This window comes from Aythya ferina (assembly GCF_964211825.1).
Source record: "Aythya ferina genome assembly, chromosome: 6".
Taxonomy (NCBI): domain Eukaryota; kingdom Metazoa; phylum Chordata; class Aves; order Anseriformes; family Anatidae; genus Aythya; species Aythya ferina.
This window is the reverse complement of record NC_140303.1, coordinates 7,946,088-7,966,610: the sequence shown is the minus strand read 5'-3', so window position 1 is coordinate 7,966,610 and position 20,523 is coordinate 7,946,088. Positions and strand designations below refer to the sequence as shown.

General features: G+C 36.5%; 1 protein-coding gene across 15 annotated transcripts in view; it reads right to left on the bottom strand.

Annotated features, from left to right (window-relative positions):
- LOC311438506 (uncharacterized protein) overlaps window positions 1-20,523 on the bottom strand; it is a 369,670-nt gene that overhangs the window by 116,764 nt on the left and 232,383 nt on the right. For 12 of the 15 annotated variants that reach the window (XR_014694144.1, XR_014694145.1, XR_014694146.1 and 9 more), the window contains 2 exons: window positions 8,199-8,316; window positions 7,412-7,726 (listed from right to left, as the gene is read on the bottom strand). Coding sequence is in view for 10 of the 15 variants with exons in the window: in XM_084522938.1 (XP_084379064.1) it covers window positions 8,211-8,316 (106 nt within the window). In the remaining 5 variants the exon portion in view is untranslated. The remainder of the gene's footprint in view (window positions 1-7,411; window positions 7,727-8,198; window positions 8,317-20,523) is intronic. The other 3 variants (XR_014694148.1, XM_084522939.1, XM_084522944.1) reach the window with 2 other exon arrangements.

Here is a 20,523-nt window from a genome sequence, read left to right as displayed (position 1 = left end):
AGTAAGGCATCTTCATGGAGGCTTGTCCACTCATGAGGCTGAAAATTTCAATGTATGGTATGCACATTCAAAGTAACTCAGAAACCTTAGGTGAAAGCAACTCAACATCATTTAAAAAACAGAAGTATTTTTAAATGAGGATGTCGCTAATGGCCCAAGACCAGTTTCTAATCAAGGAATTAAATAATGCAATAATTGCTAGCATTTTCTATCAAAACCTTCACAAAGCCTCATCAAAATGATCACATTCTTCCAGGGCTGAGCAGAAGGATGAGAGAAGGAAGACTACATTTCAGCATATCATGACAGAACCCAGCAGGAATCGCTACAGGAAGAGCTGCAAAGCGTATTTCATTTGAAGCAATGAACTTTAATAGGAATTTCATTTTACACATGAATGTTCCCTGTGTGATAATCTCCAGTCTGTTTATTCATCAGCTGGAACTCAGGATGCAAATGTGAAGGTGACAGGAGCAGCAAATTTTGTGTTCCCAAAGTGTAAGATAGGGTATTAAACCTCTTAACGATTCTTCATTCAAACCCAGGTTTCACAGTAAAAACTAAAACAATCTGTTTTATTTTCACTGCAATATTGAATAAGAAAGGAAATCCAGGTTCAACTGTGGAAAAACAGCAAGTATAAAAGATTTTATGCTGCTTATATCTGTTCAGGAGGATTCATATAACTGACCCACAAACAGCAGGATCATCAATGTAGCAAAACAAAACCATATACATTTGAAAATTTAGCCCAAAGGCCTTCCTATTGGTCCTGATCCAGACAAACATCTTCCAAAAGTATTATTTTTGGAAATATCTAAGATAGCCTAATTCCAATTGTAAGTAAATGTACTGTGAATTTCTTTAATGCGTTTTACTAGGGGGTTAGACAGGCTCTGAGAACTGATAATGGATGTTATGGAGAAAAGCTATGTAGATTACTTTGAAATCAAGGACAAAGCAAGGAATATTCTCAACCAGATTCCAGTTTCCTGAGCTGTGAGCCACAGGTAGCTTAAGACAGAAAATGATTATGCATGACCCACCAGGTAAAGTCTTTTTTTTTTTTTTTTAAACCCTTCTTTTAAACCAGAAGTCTAAATACAAAGCAGGTAAATAATATCTGGAAATTATTCCTGAGAGCTGTAAAATGTCCAGTTGCTACTTTTCCACTACCTACACCTACTAGCAGGTGTAGCAAGAGAATTTTTTTCTGTGTGCTAAAGGCTTTTAGCAAGGAAGAATGCATCTCCTTTTGTGCCTGATTTATCTGGAGGAGGAATTAGATGTACATGTATTACCCAGCCAGGCCTTTTCCTACACTTCGTCTTTCTGTCAGGCCACTACTAGATGACACTCTAGATGCATGGTTTTCTTCTACTTAACCAGCCTTATCACATTCAGGAATATACTGTCAGCCTACGATATATCATGAGTTAACAGCTTTCTTTACAGTATCAGCTAAATATGAGACAATACAAATGTGAAATATCCCCATTTAGTACCCCCTTCAGCCACAGAATCAGGCCCAAGGGAGCACTGGAGAGATTACCCATGGCCTCAGCATCCTAAACAGGAAAGTATTTTTCTTATGCTGATAGCAGAAAAACTCAGACCCAGATCCTTGGCTGCTAAATCCTTCCAGACTTCAGGTACATTATATGAGACTGTCTTGTTTGTGGTCATGCACTTAAAGCAGAGTTAAGAAGAGAACTTACTGAGATACTGTAGCTCTTTCTGGCTTTAGAGATGATCTTCATTGCAACCAACTTGACTTCACTGTACTTCAGACCAAATTTCAGCTAGGTGGTCATAGATTTTCTCACTAACCTCTAAACAGCACCAAAATAATCTCCCTCTTCTGCCCCATATCATTAGTGGAAGTACAGGTCCCTCATGCTGCTCTGATCAAACACTTGCAAAGGAAAGCTGAGTATCAGTGCAGTTTCCTTACACTGTAAAGACCTCGTCTCTTCCATTCTTTTTGATATTAAGATATTTTTTTTTTCTGTTAAAAACTGCTTTGTAGATGTTGGGAGTAGCAAAGGGTATATCATGTTATGTTTTAGTTGCTATGGTAACTAATCCTTACTAAAAGAGAGAAGCAAAACAAATTTGTAGAAGTTTGTTTTGCATTTTGAACAAAGACCACCACTAAATAGTCTTTATTTTGCTGCCCATTGTCTGCCTTTGTTTCATTCTTATTTATAAATAACCACAACTAATTTAGTACAGCAAAGTAGATTTTTTTTTGTTTGCTTCCATCTGAACATTCTGAATTTTTCATTTCTTTAAGCATCTGAAAAGCAATTCTACTGAACTCAGAAAAAAAAAAGGGTGAATTTTTGAAAGGAGTTTAAATTCCAGTTCACTGATTTTTTTTTTTCATTTGTGTTAAGGTATAACATGAACAAAGAGTTTTTACAAGACATCCTTTGCATTGGAAATGGTTATGTTTCCCAGAAAAATTACATTTAATTCATAAGTTAGGGAGAATTTTACCATATTGTTCTACTTCTTTCTGTCCAGAAGAAGAAAGATATCATCAGAGCTGGAAAGATCTTTCATGTCTTGATCACCTCCATCCTTGCAGGGGAATGCAGATTTGGTTTATACTCCTTTCATTATTTCTGAGATAACTCATGTCTGAGATACCCTTTACAGAACTCCTGAGCTGTGTTTGCTGTCTGACAGTGGCAAACAGTAACTTTTCAAAGGAAACTACAAATATTAATGGATAAAAGAGTAAAGTCCTCCTAACTGATTTGTATCACTCTGTAGTCTCCAGGACTTCTCCCAGAGCAGTAGTAGTAACTCTCCTCATAAGAATCCATGAAAAGATTCACTATTTTTAGAGCTGTGGCTTTACTACAGTGCAGTTCTGATGCTAATAAGAATGGTTACTGGGTGATAGAGCCTGGACCTTGCAATCCCAAACTTCTCCTAGTTTGGGCATGCTGCTGTGCAGGTCCTCAGGCAGAACAGCCACAAAGGGCAGCCCTTTGCCGCATTGCAGCATTGTCCCTGGTGCAAGGACAACACAAAAACATTGCAACAAAAGAGAGACGGGACAATTTCCAAGGCTAAAATGTGAGAAAATGTGATGGTGATGGGTAGGAATGAAAAGAAAGTTTATTTTTTTTAAAAAAAAGCTCCCTGAATCACATCATAAGACATATTGTTTTGTTGTCCTGGCTCTTCCCTTTCTTTCTCCTCACTGTAAACAAACTGGCAATTGCATCTATTACCTTTGTTATCTATGTGCTGGAAAAGGGTGTCTGTACTTTGCCAGACAGAAAACTTCAGAAGAAAGCTTCTCTTCACACACCACTTGGAAATTACAACCATTCAAAAAATTGCTCCACTTGACACAACTCCAAGCAACATATTACATTCAGTTTATCAAATTTACCAAATTAATCACCTGCCTACAACAAAAAAGTCACCTACAGGAGATAAATGTAGCTCAGCTGCAAAAATACTTCCTTCAACTGGTAGCAAATCAAAAATCACATATTACATAAAGGAGAAGGAAATTCTTAACTTTTAATTGCTGGCTTCATTTAACAGGAAGCCAGCATAGAAAAACTCTGCAATATGCATCACTAATTTCTATGCTTAGAACAAATTATAGAAAAATAATATTTATTGCAGAAAAGAATCCTATGATCATGACTGATTTTCCAGTATCTATACCAAGAGTTGGACGAAATGTTTTGCTCCCTCAGCTAAACTCCTGCACATCGCAAGAGATGCTACAATGAAGATGAGATTCCTCTAGAGAAGATCTAATTCTGCCCTCTGGAAGAGAAAAAACTATTACATGAATTATTTTATTTTCATACTTGAATGCTACAGTGTCAGCAGAGCAGCTACAAGAGGGGAAGACCAGGTAGAAACTAGCCTTGAAGTATGTTAGGAAGTAATCTAAACCCTGTAGATCACTAAAGCAAAGTGGCATGCCCAGACCCTAAGGGAAAGGGAAAAGCTGCAAAAGGTTCTAGAAATTTTTAGGGCTCCATCTGAGACCAGATAATTACGCAGTTGAGGGAGATGAGCTCAGGCAGGTCTAGTGACAGGATCAGAGCTGCTTGATCTAGGTCACAGAACTGCTAAGGCTCAGGTTTTTCTGTCTGAAGGACTTTTATAGCTCCCATCTGCATAGTTACTAAGCGCCTTACACACTTTTAATGTGTTTATTCTCAAAACATCCCTGTGAGTCAGGGAAGCATCATTATCACCGTGTTACTCATAGGAAACTGAAAAACAGAGACTAGAGGGAAGGTCTGTGGGTTGTCAACACTCTCTGCACTCCATCCCTCCAGCTCTGGGGTCCTAAGCTCCCCATCTGCGCCCCCAGGGTTCGATCCTTTGCTAGTGCCCAGCTGCTCATGGAAAGCAATTGCAGGCTAAATACATCCTATCTTTCAAAGCCAATACCTCAGCATACAAACACTCAATATTGTTTGGCCAACTATTGGCAAAAGACCATGAAGAGAGTAAAAACATATCATCAGTGCCTGGGGCTGGTAAATGTAGAGACTATTATACCACCAGCAGCAGAATATACCAGAACTCCACAGAAGATGCTTGCTCTGATGGAAATGAGAGTATAATAAGTATGCAGAATTAATGCATTTTTTCCAGAATTAATAGTCAGATCTTGTACAAGTACTTTCACTGAATTTAAAAGACTTAAATTTCACATTTGTGAAACACAGAAGTATTTTGTTTTTGTTTTTGTTTTTGTTTTTTTTTTTTAATGCTTGAGCAGCGACAAAATTCAACTAAACAATTTGCTTCCTGCAAGTTGCTGTGCATATCAACTGCTATTCGAACCAATAGCAGTCTCATCCATCTTATCTGTTGATACTGCATCTGGCAGTCTTCAACAACAATCATTGCATCTGAATTTTTCAATTGGAAAACTTGTCAAGCCTCAAAACAATGAGCAGGGATGACAGATGTCAGTCATTTCCTCTGACAGGTCAAATACAAATTTGTGCTTGAATGGTTTAGGTTTTGCAGCATTTAAATTAAACAGGAATTGCCACAAGAGTATAAAATGAATTAAGCTGCATAAAATAATGTCAGTGAAAGACATATACACCAATAATATAAAATTACTAACATGTAAACAAATTACCAACTAGGGGCATGAAAGGCAGAGCACTACTGTCTATCAAGACAGAAGAAAATTTGTGCTTTTGTTGGAAATATTTTTACAGCAGTTAAAAGGGAAACCTTCAACCTGGCAAAGGTTTTCTCTTTCTCTGATCCTATCAATCAAGAGCCCAGTAGGTCCTAGTTTCTTTTTTTCTATCATTCTGAAGAATGTCATTATTTTATGCCTTTTTTTTTTTTTTTTTTTTTTTTTTTTTTAAAGGAACGTAAGAAATTATCTTTGGAATGTAACTGATACTTTAAAGGTTATTGACCATTGCCTCCACAGAAAAATGTCAGGGTGACAAATGTGTTTGAGGATGACCATTTTTAATGTTGGATGCCATGGCAGGAAACTAATTAAAGACATCATTTATGTTTTATTTGCACAAGGAAGATGCTGTCAGCAGCATACTAATACAACACAATAGGCTAGATAAATTCTGCTATCTGAATATCTGTACTGCACAGAGCCCACAGCAAGTCCACTGCCAGAAGAGAAATGGAAACTACAGTAGAAGGTCAACATTATGCTGTCAGGTGGTAAGCTGCCAAAGTACCTACAAGTACTGTTTTCTGACAAACAGCTTTGAGTATAAACTCTCCATCTCTTATTCAGTCATGTTCAAGTCAGGATTGAGAAAGCAAGAAACAGATATGTTTTCTGCCTTTCAATGCATTTGGTTCTGTTATCATACAATAATCACACATTTCCATGTCTCAAGCACTTATAACAATACATACATAGAAATTGTCTTTGAAATTTTTGAGACTCTGTCTCAGGATCTAGGAAATACTTTGACTACAGGCATGACTGCAAAGTCTGCGCACAAGTTCCACAGCCTGAATGAATGCTAAAACAGACCAGAAACTGCCACATCCCCAAAGCAAAGCAATCTCTTTTCAGCAGAAATTATTAGCTTAGCACTGCAGCACATACAAATAAATAGACAGGTACCACTCTAAAGTTGGCTTGTGTTCAGAAAGCTTAGAATAATGGGAAAATAAATTCATATCATTCAGGAAATAAACAAACAAAACCCACCACCACCAAGACAACAACTACATAGACATCATCCTTCACGGGAGAAAATGAAGAGAACCTACAAATTAAAACCTTATAGTCAGGATAGAAGACAAAAGAAAGTAGGAGTCCTTTCTGAAGCCAGTTCCTCCTATGATACTCGTATAAGCAGTCACATGGATTAACGACAATTTAAGACTCTTTTTTCCCTTTAATTCTTTGCAAACTGTAATAAAAAGACTATAAATACCTTTTAACCCAAGCAACTGTTTTGAGTGGACAGATGACAGCTTTTCTGTCAAATAAATTTTCTTCAGGTGTCTTCAGCTATTTAAACCCTACCGATTTTCTTTTATGTACATTAAGCACCATAGTTAAAACCACATAAGTACCATGTTTCCCCTTTATATCAGAATCTCTACTCAAAAACAGTCTGAATCCTGAACACTATGAACAGCACACACCCTATGAATCCCATTACTCACTAATGTTAAATCTCTTATCAACACCATCAGATAGCTTTTTACATATTATTCATGAACAGCATTAGAGAAGATGCTAATAACTTTTAACTCAAGGGTACCGTATAACAAACTAAGCCCATATGGTTTAGCTATTGCAGCCAGCTTTCCAAGATTATTTTAATATGCATACTTTGGTCCTTGCAGCCGGACAAGCTGGGGTTTTATTTGTTTTCTTTTTTTTTTTTTTTTTTTTTTTTTTGTCTCCACCATCTGTTTTATAAATCCTTGAATTTTAATATAAAGGTCATTGTTTCAGCATATGGGGAATTGGATTTTACTAATAAGGCAGAAGTTGGCAAGAATTAAATGAATATATACATTTTGATAAACATATACGTGCACATACGGCTGTATGTGCTTTGGACCATGTAACTTTTGTAAAGTATTTGATAAACTGCTAGAAAGGATCCTAGGGGGACATCTTGAAGGATGGGGCCCAAGGCAGTGTTTTTAATCAGATCATTTGAATCAAGTATAGATTCTTCACATTTGAAATCATATTTGAGACACATTCCCAATTGTGTGTGTATGTGTATGTGTAGGAATGTAGCAATGTAGCAAATACCCACCTCAGATCTTACAGGTGATTTTAATTTGAACTTATTTCAAATTTGAACTTATTTGAACTTAATTTGAACTTATTTCAAATTAAAAACAAACAAAAAAAGTTTCACTCAGGCTCTCACATTCTTGTACTCACCAGCATCGGGATGTCTGTGGTGTCTTGTTTCTTGTCCACAAATGTGAGGTCCAGGATCTATTGTGATGACAGGGAGGACAAGAGATGGCAGCTGTCAAGTTTTTGTCACAAAAGCTGAGGCTCTTTGTAGGCTGACGACAACGTCCAGGTAATAGACAGGAGTTTTTGAGACCTTCTGGAGCTGACAGTGAGCAGTGTCTCCATCCTGTCCCAACTCTGTGAACCGTCAAGAATCATCACTGTCCTTTGTCTCCAAAACTGGGTGCCTTGTGAAACCGCACGTAGGTCTGCTTGGGTCTTGATGGCCTCTCAAACCTGGTAGATTAACATAAACCATTGAGAGGACCTCCTTCCTGTTGTTTGCCCCTTTTGTACTTTCACACCCAGATACTCCCACTGATTCTCCCCTCACACAGACCCCAGCCTTGCTATTACAGTTCTCTACATCTCTCTTTTTGAGTGCACGTCTATGTATGTACTAGTTTTGGAGGGAATCATCTAATGCTTAGAGTCAAGGATTACTTTAGGCAATGCTTTGTAAGATATGAACTTCTGGTGAATGATTACTCATTCAGATCCTTAGGATGTAAAACCAGATGGCAAGACAATCCTACAGTGCTCGCATGCTATAATGCAATGGAGATCTGCACAGCTGGGATATCAGAAGATGGAAATCAAGGCAGAAGACTGAAAAGCTAATGTTATTTAACCAATTTCTAAAGCAAAGCAGGGAGACACAGGGATTTAATACTGTGATACTATAGGTATGTGTACACCATATACTCACAATGATGTGGGTTTACAGCTCAACGAGTCCCTCAGCATCAAAGTGGCAAGAGGGACACAGCCATGTTTGATAACTCTCTTGTATTCCTTGGGATAGGACATCTTTTTCTTTTCCTTGCCTAAAAAAAAAAAAATAAAAATAAATAAAAAAATAAAATAAAAAAAAATTAAAAAATGGCAAATATAACAAAAGCCACATAGCATATCATTTTCAGTAAATGACTTTCACAATTGATTTTGAGATATGATTATTTTAGGACTGAAAAAACAAATGTCTTGCTATTATATTATTGACTATTACTTCTGGGAAGAGTTTGTTATTGCTTAAACAAGATAATTGAGAAGTTAAATTTTGAACTATATTTGTGTTGTGGAATTCAAAGCTCTGGGTAGTTATTTTAATAAGGATTTTTGTGTTTTTATTTCTCCAACTTAACCAAACTCCTACACTATGCCACATAAAAATAAGGTCACATTTTATGATCATCTATTTTGATACCTGATAGCAGATAAGAATCAATCAGAAGCTCAAAAATATCCTGTCACTGAGTTCCCTACTATAGATAAAAGGACAAGCTGGGTTTTAGAAAACCTTTTCTTTCTACAGTGAAAACTATATTCCATTCAAATCAAACTCACAATACGGGAGAAAAAAATAACATTAAAATCCGGAAGACCTGAATTAGTAACCTAACATATTATCCAGGCTTAATGAATATTCAAAGAATTCCAGCAAAACACAGCAGATTATGCATTTTTCTTCAGCTCCAACTTCCCTCCTCAAACACATTCTCTATTTGCAGGTCAGACAAGTTTAATGCATGAGCACATTAGCTCTTCTCAGCTCATGCTGAGGGAAGGAGCCTCGCAGTATCAAGGCTGTCCATCACAACGAGGCGATTAGACAAAGCCTCGTGTTCCCTGGCAGGGATGAGTTAGCAGTGATGAGCCTCTGCCAGTCCTGGCTTGCTCCCCACTGACTCTTACAGCCCAAGCTGAAAACCCATCATGTGTTGGCAATTCTGACAGCATCCATCAGAGGCTGCCCATCAGGTCACTGCAATTTTGACCCTCAAACACTGAGCCCATGTCTCCAGCATACCATGCCTCAGCATGCTGCCACGATGGAGGAACAGAAACAAAGGGTTTGCCTCTCAACATTTGATTTTTTCTCTTTGTTTTTCAGTAGTCCTTAAATTATTCTAAAATGCAAAAATGTCGATCTATTTGAATGGGATAACGTGTTCACATTCCCAGCTTCAGCAATGATAATAAATAGCCCTTAAAGTAAAGTCCTCCAGACAGCAACCTTAACTCCAGTTTGGGAGGTTTACAGTCTCTTCGGAAGATGATGAATTCACATCTGCCACTGACAAACGGTCAGTCACACATTCTCACATACAAACAATTCTTACTGATATCAATGTGAAGGATACTGTGGAGAAAGGACAACATTCAACCTTTTTTTACTAACTCTACACAAGGAAAGCATTTAATTCAGCAAGTTACAGAAACGTATGCATTATGTGCAGTGTTTTTACAGCAATTCGCCCACTGAATTTTAAAACTGTTTATGATTAGATAAGATTTATAGAAATATTTGCAAGTTGCAACTGCAACCACTGTAAATCAAAGTAGTTTTTCTGATTTCTTCAGCTGTACAAACTTGATTTCAATAGCTGCATACCTGTCCCACAGCACTTAAAAGGTGTTAATACTTTTAAATGCTAAAGAAAAAATAAATTATCTTATGTTGCACTTAAATATGTGTTTCTTTTGAATTGTCAAAAGTAGGGCAGATCTGTACCCTTGGAATGAAAACTGGAATTTACGAGTATAGTCATCCATGTGAACATCACCTGAAAATCAGCATTGTTAAAGTCCGTATCATGCATCTGAGTGCTTGGACTGAAACAAATTTCAGTCCGAGTAGAGTCCTTTGGAGCTATTGCAGTTGAGAATGAGAAACAGCAACAAAACCTGATGTAATCTCTGAGATTCTTAGAAACTGTAGGTATTAAGAGCATCTTTTTCTCGTTTTGTTAATATGTTTGCATACAGGTACCAACTTCCCAACACAACTACTGCTGTTTGTTTAGGCAAAAATCTAAATATGAAGGAAAAAATTCCAGTTGTTTTATACTAGGGTATTATTTATTTATTTATTTATTTATATTTTTTTGGTAGCAGAACTCTATGAGTCTGCAGCAGTTTATTGCTTTTCTGTCTCAAGAATTTTTGAGGCAGGCTGTCAAATTAGGTTGGCTCTTCACTCGCTTCAATCACAAAGACCTCATTGATTTCACTGTCTGCAGGCTGGTGGAAATCAAGTCTTTATCCTCCACTTTTTAATTTTTTTTTTCTTCTTTCAACTCAACATTATAGTAAAGGATATACAGAAGGTTTCTTGAAACTTTCAAAAATGTGTAAGAGGATACCATTAGTATTGCTGAATACATTGGCCCTTCTGAATCTTTATCAATGTCTTTTAGAATTGATGGAGAACTTAACAACACTACAAAAACTGCTCTCATATTAAATATACTAATCTCTCCTACATTTACTCAATATATTGAATTTTAAAGCTGAGATAAAGTTGAAACACAACACAGGAACCATGATTTTTGAGTAAAAACATTTAGCACTGTGGTACACAACAGTAATAAACATTTATATGACAACAGGACAAATAGAAGAATTTAACCACAGGCATACGCTCCTAGCCATTGAGTACACTGGAAAGCGCGACAACCACAAGTCAATAAATAACAAAGCAGTTTTCCCCATAAGATTCAAAGTACTGGTGGGGAAATGCATGCAGGAACTCAAGAAATATGCATACGTTAAATACATGTGGACAGTATACAGCAATATAAGATCTTCCCCATTCATACTCCATAATTTTTTTTTAAAAAAAGAACAAGGATTCAATAATAGTCTTTGCACTCCCATTATGGTTTAATACAAAAATATTATACTGTTGAAATATGAAAAAAACTATTTCTTGTGTACTGCTTTTCTTGTTACTTTAACAAACTGGAAAAAAAAAAAAAAAAAAAACCACTAATTTGCATTTGGTCAGTGTAAAAGAGAAGAGTGGCAAAATTGGGTAATAAGGACACTTTAGGAAGCAGGCTATTAAATGAGTGATGATTAAACTTCAAACAACAGAGATAAGTGACTGATCATGCAGTATTGCAGTATTTCAAAATGCAAATACACAGTTGACACAGTCGGCCCTTAGGATACACAATCCAGATCATAACTACTTAAATAAGCAGTTATCCATGTAAATCCAGACCAGAGCCAAATTACATGCAAATTTTTGCCCAGGTTTGATTCAAATATGAGTAACTGCAGGTCTGTGAGCCTGAATATGATGTTGGGCAAAACAAAGGAATAGCTAACTTAGAGTTTGAATATAATTAATAATTAAAGACAAATGACTGAATCCATGGAAAACGTGTTCCTGGAGCTTGTGGGGATTTGGGCTCTAGTGTCATGTTGCAACAAAGAAGGTTACAGCACTGTGTTTAAACAGAGCACTGCATGCACATAAGTGGAAAGATTGCTTTATTTTGTACAGGTTGACTAGCACACTAGAATTTTGAATTTGCATCCAATACAAAGATTATAGGAATGACTGTAGAGTCAGATGAAACATTCATTCAGCCTAGCAGCCAGACTTTAACGATAGCCATTTGTGGAAGCTCTTAAGAATTATATGAGCCTGGGATGGAATGATGATTTCCCTGTATCTGAGCTTCCAGCAGCTCCCAAGCTGACAATTCCCTCCTCATGTTTTATGATTTTGCAACTCTCCATCATTTATCTAATCACATTTTGAGCCCATCACAACTTTTTGAATCTAAAAAACTCTGTGTCTCTATGTTTCTCAACATAATTATGCATAACATGAAAAAGTTCCTCTTTTCGTTTGATATAAACTGCCTGCCTGATCATTTTATTTCATGTGCCTCGGTTTGTGTCTTTTGAATAGTGAATAATCATTCCCTCAAGACTTCCCTCATGTCATTCACGATTGTATAGATCTTTATAATAACCATTCACAGTCATTTCTTTTCTAAGCTTTAGTCTTAGTTATTTCATTTCCTCTGCATACAGATGAAGTTCTGTACCTCTGACCGTTGCTGTCTGTGTTCTTCTAGGTTACTACTCCCTTTTCTGAAATGAGGTGAGCAGACTTGTAGCTTATACTCAAATGTGAGTTTCTCAGAATTGTATGGAGCTGTATAGTGATGCTCATTCTTCTCAATATTTCCTAACACCTTTACTTTTCTGCCCACCACCCAAGACCAACTTAACATCTATAGGTAACTACAGACGGGTTTACAATTCTCTTTCAATAATAGCATATTTAGAACATACAGGGATAAGTTTGTTTGTTTTCTCTCTGCACATAGCATTTTATTGATCAACAACTGAATTTAATCTGCTGCCTACTTGGCACCATGAGATTGTTGAAGTTCTTCAGTTTCTATGCTCTTAACTGCCTATCATCAGCTAACTTTGCTGTGCATCCCTTTTCGTTCATACAAGAGAATGCTAAACCACCCCAGCACCTCATTGAAAAAACAGGCCTTTTCTTGTTCTTTGCTTTCTAACTTTGAACTAGTTGCTGTTTTCTGGCAATACCTTTTCTTTTGTCTCCTGATGGGTTAGTTTCTTAATACTCATTAGTAAGGAGTCTTGTCATAGGCTTTGGTGTGCTTAAAGAAGGAGAATTTTGAAACTGGAGCTGGTGCAAAGCAGAGCTATGGAAATAATAAAGAGCTGTAAGTGCATATGCTATAGTTGGGGTCAAAATACTCGAGGATGATATTAAAAGAAGAGTTTACTGCAATTAAACATACCTTCTTTAAAAAATCATAAGAAATCACTACTTAATCTAAAAATACAAGCTGTGTTGGAAGTTGAAACAATTTAGACTAGAAGTACAGTGCCTTATTTTTAAATGGTGAAGACGAGTAAGCATTCAAACAAATAACTAGCAGCAATGCTGGATTCTCTACGATGTACAATATTTTTTAAAGGTATCTTTTATTCAAAATAAAATTATTTATTGCAAATTCTGTTTTATGTCATAAAGAAAATTAATTTAAACTATTCTAATGCTATCTTCTGAGCTCAGCCTGAAATCTCCTTTATGATGTGCTACTTTATGAATTTCTTTTTTTGGTCCAATTCCTGGAAAATGTACAAACTAAATGGCACAGCTATTATCTTACTAAAACAGCTAATAGTTTTCTCTCTCTAATCCTATCTAAAGGATTGTGCTATATTGTAACGTTTCACACTGGCATTTACAACCAGCATACCACTTGAGACTGTTCTTATGTAAACACTTTGGTTTACTGTATTTAACTGCTACCAAATTTCTTCCTTCCCTGCATCCTTTGTCTGGACATTTTGTGTTGTTACAAGATATCCAAACACAAAGTCCTAGCTGTCCCTGTTTGACTTAAATTTCAAGCTTAACTGCTATAGAGGGCCTATGACGGATGCAGAATATAACAGCTGTTTAAGAGAGCAATAGATGTCTGCTCTCATCTCCTTGAATAATGCTGATGTAACGCCTTCATTCTAAAATTGCTGTGAGGATTTCCCATGTGGCAAAAGGCAGCCAGCAAAGACAATGAGTGGGCTCACTGCTTTCAGCCTTATGGTTATACAATTTTCTGTCTGTCTAGAACAGTCTAAGCTGAAAACTGTAAGTGTGTCCAATGCAATAACAACTTGCATAATATTTTATTCCATAATCAAAAGTCATATTTATGTTCTAGAGAGCTCTAGCTTGTACTGAGACTACTGATTCAGGTTTTGCATGTGATCTCAGTGTGTACATACATCTATTGTCCTTGCTCCAAGCTCCATTAACAAGAAGAAAACCTATTTGTTTGGAATGCAGTAGCTACATTTTTTTTTTTCCCTGAGGTGCTGGAAAAACATACCCAAGCACATCACAAGTAATGCTCGTAATTTGTAGTTTACCGTCTGCACTGCTGACAGTTTAGAGAACAAATAATGAAGTGTGAGGGGTGTGCTGATCACTGCAGACCTGGTTATGTTACATTTCAAGAGATGTGCAACAGACTCACAGGCATCCACCACCATTCAACAGCTTATTAATCAGCAGCCTGCAGGTCTCTTGTCTTCTTTGCTATTCCACTCTGCTAGAAGCTATGTTTACACAAGACCTTGGAGGGAAATTGTTTCTAGGAAAGATACAAATACCTGCCTGCTCCCTTTTCTGGCCACAGAATGTGCTCCAGATAGGTTTCTCTGGATAAATGGATGTTATTTCTCTCAACAGCAAGAAACATGGGAAACCACTTAACCAGATCTTTCTCTCAAGTTCACTTGAGGTCCAGCCCGAGATCACCCTAAAAGAATAAAACAAAGCCAAGAGGCATTTTCAACTGGGTGAGGAAGTGAGATTTCAGTGGAACTGATTTAATGAAGAACCAAGGATTTAGACTATCGGATTTCATTGAAAACATCGTTCTCCAAAAGTTTTTTGTTGTTGTTAGTGAGGTATAGACCATGTTTGAAACTAACTGTAATCTAAAGATAAGAGACAACAGTAATTAGACCTAATTGAATGCAGTGAACAGCAGCGATCAGGCCATCGTAAGGTTTCTCCTATTAAAATAATACCCTCTGCTAAATATCTTTTGAACATCCATAATTTTCACAGTCACAGCTATGATATACCACTCTAGAAATAGTTGTTTAAAAAGACCTGTTTTCACATAAAGCATTTGGAACACACATTTCTCATGCCTTCAGGAAAGCTCACGCTGCGAGGCTACGTTTCATGGTTCTGACATACACAACAAGAGCTCCAGACAAGACTGGCACTACGGTGAAAACTGAAAGCATAGAAACAAACAGTTCTCAGCCACAAGGCAGGACCTTGCTAAGAATGTGGGCCTGTTGGCAAAGCATTGCACAGGGACCACCAACAGCACTTTTTAAGAAAGCATTTATCACACTATGAACACTTAGCTTGTTAACTCTCCCATTTGCAAAGTGATATTTTAATAAATCTTTAAAGATCTGCCTTTGCACCATGAATAGTTCATTTGCATGCATTAGAAATTGTGCTGCTGGCTGAGTTACAGAACTAAGTCTGTGTTCAGCTTTTCATGTATCATCTCTTTCAAAAGAGAGGGACTGTAGGCTGCGGTGGGATACAGGAGCTGTTGTGAACAAGTAGGAATCTCACTGTGAGAAAAATTATTGACCAGGCAACATGACAAGGAGACAGTGCCTCATTTACATCTGGTTTTCCAGCTCCTAACTTTTGTGGTTTTTTTTTGTTTGGTTGGTTGGTTTGGTTTGGTTTGTTTGTTTGTTTTTAAAGAACCCATCCATTTTGCATCCTCAATTTCATATTTCTTAAAAATTAATAATAGAAATAGACTTTTTTTTTTTTTTTTTTTTTTTTTTTTTAAAGGGGGGTAGAAAAAGTAATTATCTTGCCTTGTTAAACCTACCAGTGAATATATTAGAAAACTTTAGTAGGTGAAGGTTCTTTTGTTAAACATGGTATATACAGTGTGGTATATGAAAGTAGGAATCAATTATTTCATTTATATATATATATATTTATGTATTATTCGTGAGACATCTGTGCTCAGCACTCCCAACTGAAATCAAAGCTCTGTCACTTCTGATGCTGTAAAGCTGCACAGATGTCACAATCAGGTATATAATGACTAAAGTATACAATGAATAAATGAATATAATGAATAAAGTACACAAAATGGCCATACCTCCCAGCCAGCAGAGAGCAAGGCTAGCAAGGCACTACAGGCAATTTAACAGTACATAAAAAAAATGGTAACACTGGTAAAATGGTAAAATGGCCCTAAGATCAAAACAGGGTGTGATGGGAAATAAAAGATGAAGGAGGGTAAGAGAATTTTCTACACAAATGAGTACAACTACACTGGTTGTTTTTCATTTCATTGACATTTCAAAATTCATCAGATGAAATTCTGCCTGCAGAAGGACTATTAACTTGCCATCCATGCAATTGCTACCAAAATAAACCACAAACAAACAAAAAATGATGAAAACCCACCAGAAACAAACAATAGCATTCCTATTTATTATACCAATGTTTTTCAGACTAGTAATGGAAAGTGTTAGATCAAGTCTCTGATTATATGGACAGAATTACTAACTCTTATTTAAATTCAGATAATGCTCTTCCTATCACAATTAATATCTAATTGGTTTTCTAAGACATTTTAACCTCTTTCTTCCACTTCTACGTTTAGATCATTGACAGCTTTATCACTCTGTACCTGCTGATGAAATAAGAATTGATACTATCTTTGGATGCTTGATGTTAAATGAACAACATTTTCAATGTGCTCTTGTAGCAAACACAAACAAACTATCACTATCTGATTACCCACCTGATGACTTCCCTCCCTTTTGTCCTTTTAACTATTTACCAAAGCACTATTTGAACTGGTTTTGCTGTATTTCCTACAATTGAATGACTACCCTCAATATTTTCTTTCCTCTTTGGTCAAGAAGAACGCACAAAATGTGTCACATGGAAAGGCCATCAGATAATCCAGGTGCATTTGCATATACACAGTCTGCTCCACAAATGCTGAAATCTATTTCCAAGCTTATACCTTGCAACTTTTTTCTCCTTTCAGGAGACTTCTCCCCACTTCGAGCTTCTTACAGCCTTCCACAGTTATGTATAGATACCAGATACAAAAAAAAAGAACATATACAAACTGGAAAATATATATACAGCATCACTGTGGTAAACAGATGTTTTTTGTGGCCCAAAGTCCACTTGTGATGGATCTTAAGAACAGGAAGAAGCAAGGGAAGGAATTTAAGCAGCCCATCAGCCCTGCCATCATTATCCAGAGGGCGCAACTTCTGCAGTTAGAAAGCAGCCATCAGGAAAGGGACAGAGTGGTGGAGCAAAACACATCATCCACTTGCCATAAGTTTTATCGTTGCCTAGTCTGCCGCACACAAGAGGTTAATTTAATTTATCAGTACCCTACTTTCATGAGGCAGGAGAGACTACTCGAGTTCAGTATGGATTGCTGGAACAGACAGCAGTGGCACCTTCTAAATTCATTGCTAAATAATGCAATACAGCAATACCATGGCGCACTTCACACAAAACAAGAGAAAACCTTCCAAAGGGCAAAACACTGCAGAGCGTCCCAAATTATCATTCCCTGTCAGTACTTGTTATAACTGAATACACAGCTCGGGCAGGAGAATGCTATTTTCAGCAGGCTTTATCAAAAGTCAGGAAAGCCTCATTTCAACAAGAAACATCATCTGTCAGTGCAGAAAAGAGAATGAATGATAACCTTTCTTTAAAAACTGCCAAGGAGTGATTCAACATTCATCAACTCACTTCATTCTCATTAGCAAAATTTAAATATCCAATTTAGCAACCTTTCACTTTGCCTTTTTGGATGATGGTATGTTGCTAAACTCATTTTATAGAGAATAATCAGTAATAATACTCCCCTTCTTTCTGTGAAATCATGAGATGATTCATGAAATAATTTCCATTTCATCTGGAACATTTTCCCTTCTGCAGTACCTGTGGAATCAACCCAATTGTCTGTCTTTTTCAGAAATCATTAGCTCTCTAGTGCAAAGCATCTCTTAAGACGCTTTTATTACTTCTGAAAGCCCTGCCTCCTAATAGACTGAATGTAATTGAGCACAGATGCTATTTGCAATGAATAGACAATCCAAACTTCCAAACAATTGCACAGCATTGAGTTACACTGAGTGCACAAATAAGCTTGTTATTGTTTTTAATTTTTATCCATTGGGCTTGAAATTGCAGCCATATGAAAGCGTTATGCAACCTTCTAAGCACATAGACGCCAGTCAGACTCTCTGTTGCCCGAATTAGAAAAGCAAAGAAAGCACTATATCTTATACAAGTACAAAGACTTTATGATCTTCATCTTATTTGCCTTGAAAAACCTCCTGCAAACTTCAATGGGATTTAGATTAGACCTTCCATGAATTACAGAAACAAGATCACTTCTTTGTATACAGCATGAGCTCTCTAACGAGAAGCTAATTCATATTTTGATATTTTAAAATAGTAGTTGGTATTTAAATGAAATATTTCTAAAGATCATTGTACTTGATATCCATCAATATGATTACTGACATCAAAAATATGTCATTTCCATAGTATAATGGATTAATGTTCTCAGAACAATATACAAGTCATATTTGTAATACTAAAGAACAAAGAAAAATCTAAAGAAAATGCCATAAATAGAAAAAAAAAAAAAAACAATGGCTGACCTTTTACGATCATCCGATAGCTTAGATATTGATTCTAAGTTCATCCGAAACAACAAGAAATCAAGTTTGGAAGGAGGTAAGATTGAGGACATGTTTTCTCTTGGCATTTCAGAATTATATTTTTCCTCTTATCCAGAAAGGAGAGTATTCACTATTTATATTTCATCAGAATAAAAAATTCCTAGATTTTTCAATTTCAGCAGGACCTCAAAGGAACTTACAGTTTTGGTCTCCGCCTCTCATGTTTCGAGCATTCTCACAGAAATTACTTGTTGAAAACATATATCCCACTCAAGTGAAATTGGTTTCTGCAGCTATGTCATACAAAGATTTCACAGTTACAAGTACATCTGGAAGAATCATTGGTGCTATGAAGATGTACTAGACTTACAGAAAATATCTCATAGCTGCTCATTTTCTGATAACCACACATCCTGCATTTTGTTGCAGGTCTCTAAAATTAATATTAAAACACTTAGTTCATTAATTCCTTTCTTCTACACACAAGTGAGAAGTAAAAATAGGACTTGCTAAATGGCTAATACTTCCTAAAATTATTCCTAATCTGGTTTTCTTTTTTTCTTTTATTTTCTTCCTTTTCTTTCTTTTTTTTTTTTTTTTCCATATTTTTTCCATCTTACCTAGAATGTGTCAGAAGAATTTTGTATGAACTGTGAATACACATCGTAGGGTTTATAAATTATATTGAACTGGCCATGTGAATCTGCAAGCAAAAAGCACCAGTACAAAACCAAAGGTCATTCAGTACTTTTTGTTTGTGTGTGCATTTTTTTTCCAAGCCTCAAATTTCATCTTCAGTGGGTTGGGGATACAAGTCCTAACATTCAGCTTCTGTTGCTGTGACTTGCGTACAGAACCATAGTCAAGCTATGTTTGTCCCTTAATTGTGCCTCATGGATGAAGAAGTAAAAATGAAAACAAAACCAAAAACCCAAAGGAAATTATATAGTGGTTTGCAAAACAATGCCTCTGTATTCAGAACAAGATTTTCTTTATCTGTTTTCTCTTTGATATTTCTCTTTTGAAAAGGGAAAGATGAAAAGTAATAGGAAAGGGTGCCTACAAATCACTGTACAGAGGTATCACATTTGTAATACCTACCTTTTGCTGTTATAGCATCTTTCTTATTTTACATACATGCAAATACCTTCTTAAAGCATAATCGTTAATGAAAAATAGATAGCAAACTTCTAAAACTTCCACTTTTGCCACATTTTTGTCATTAAAAACATGAAAAAATAAATAAAATTCACAACAAAAACATTTCTGTAGTACTTTGTCAGGAAAGAAATCTAGCAAGGTTCTTAGCACCTTCACTTATTTATTAACTTATTCAGCTTTTGCCTCCTGCCAAACTTGACGCCTGCTCTTAAACTCCACTTAGGGTATTTTTTGCCACTTTTCCCCTTATCCATTTTCATGTGACAATGTGTCTGTCATTTGGTATTATGGGAATGCTCCCCAGCTGATGGAAACTTAATAACCACCTATGGTGGTGAGTATCTTCCCAGATGGGGATTCATTTCAATCCAAGTTCATCTCCAAACATCATATGTGGATTTGCAAACTTGGAAAAATCTGTTCAGTCTGACTTTATCCCAGCTAAGTCTTAGCACGTGACTGAGCTTCTAAAATTTAGCAGCATTGGTCTCTTCCTGGTCAATGCACAGAGGCAGACATGTCCAAAAGGTAACAGAGACGTTAATAGGGTTCTATCACCTCTGGAGGTACCTATGATTCTTCACAAATACCCTGTAGTTAACCTGGGTGATTATGGCATTCTGACCAGACAATTACACATATTTCAGCACCAGCATTAAACACACGCTCTTTCTGTCCTGTGTAAACATTCTTAGGTAACGTGCTAATGTTTTATTTGCCATGCAATGCACATAGTGTCACAGTTTTCAGCACAGGGATGCTGTTTGGTGGGCTGCAGGCACTTGTGGTGA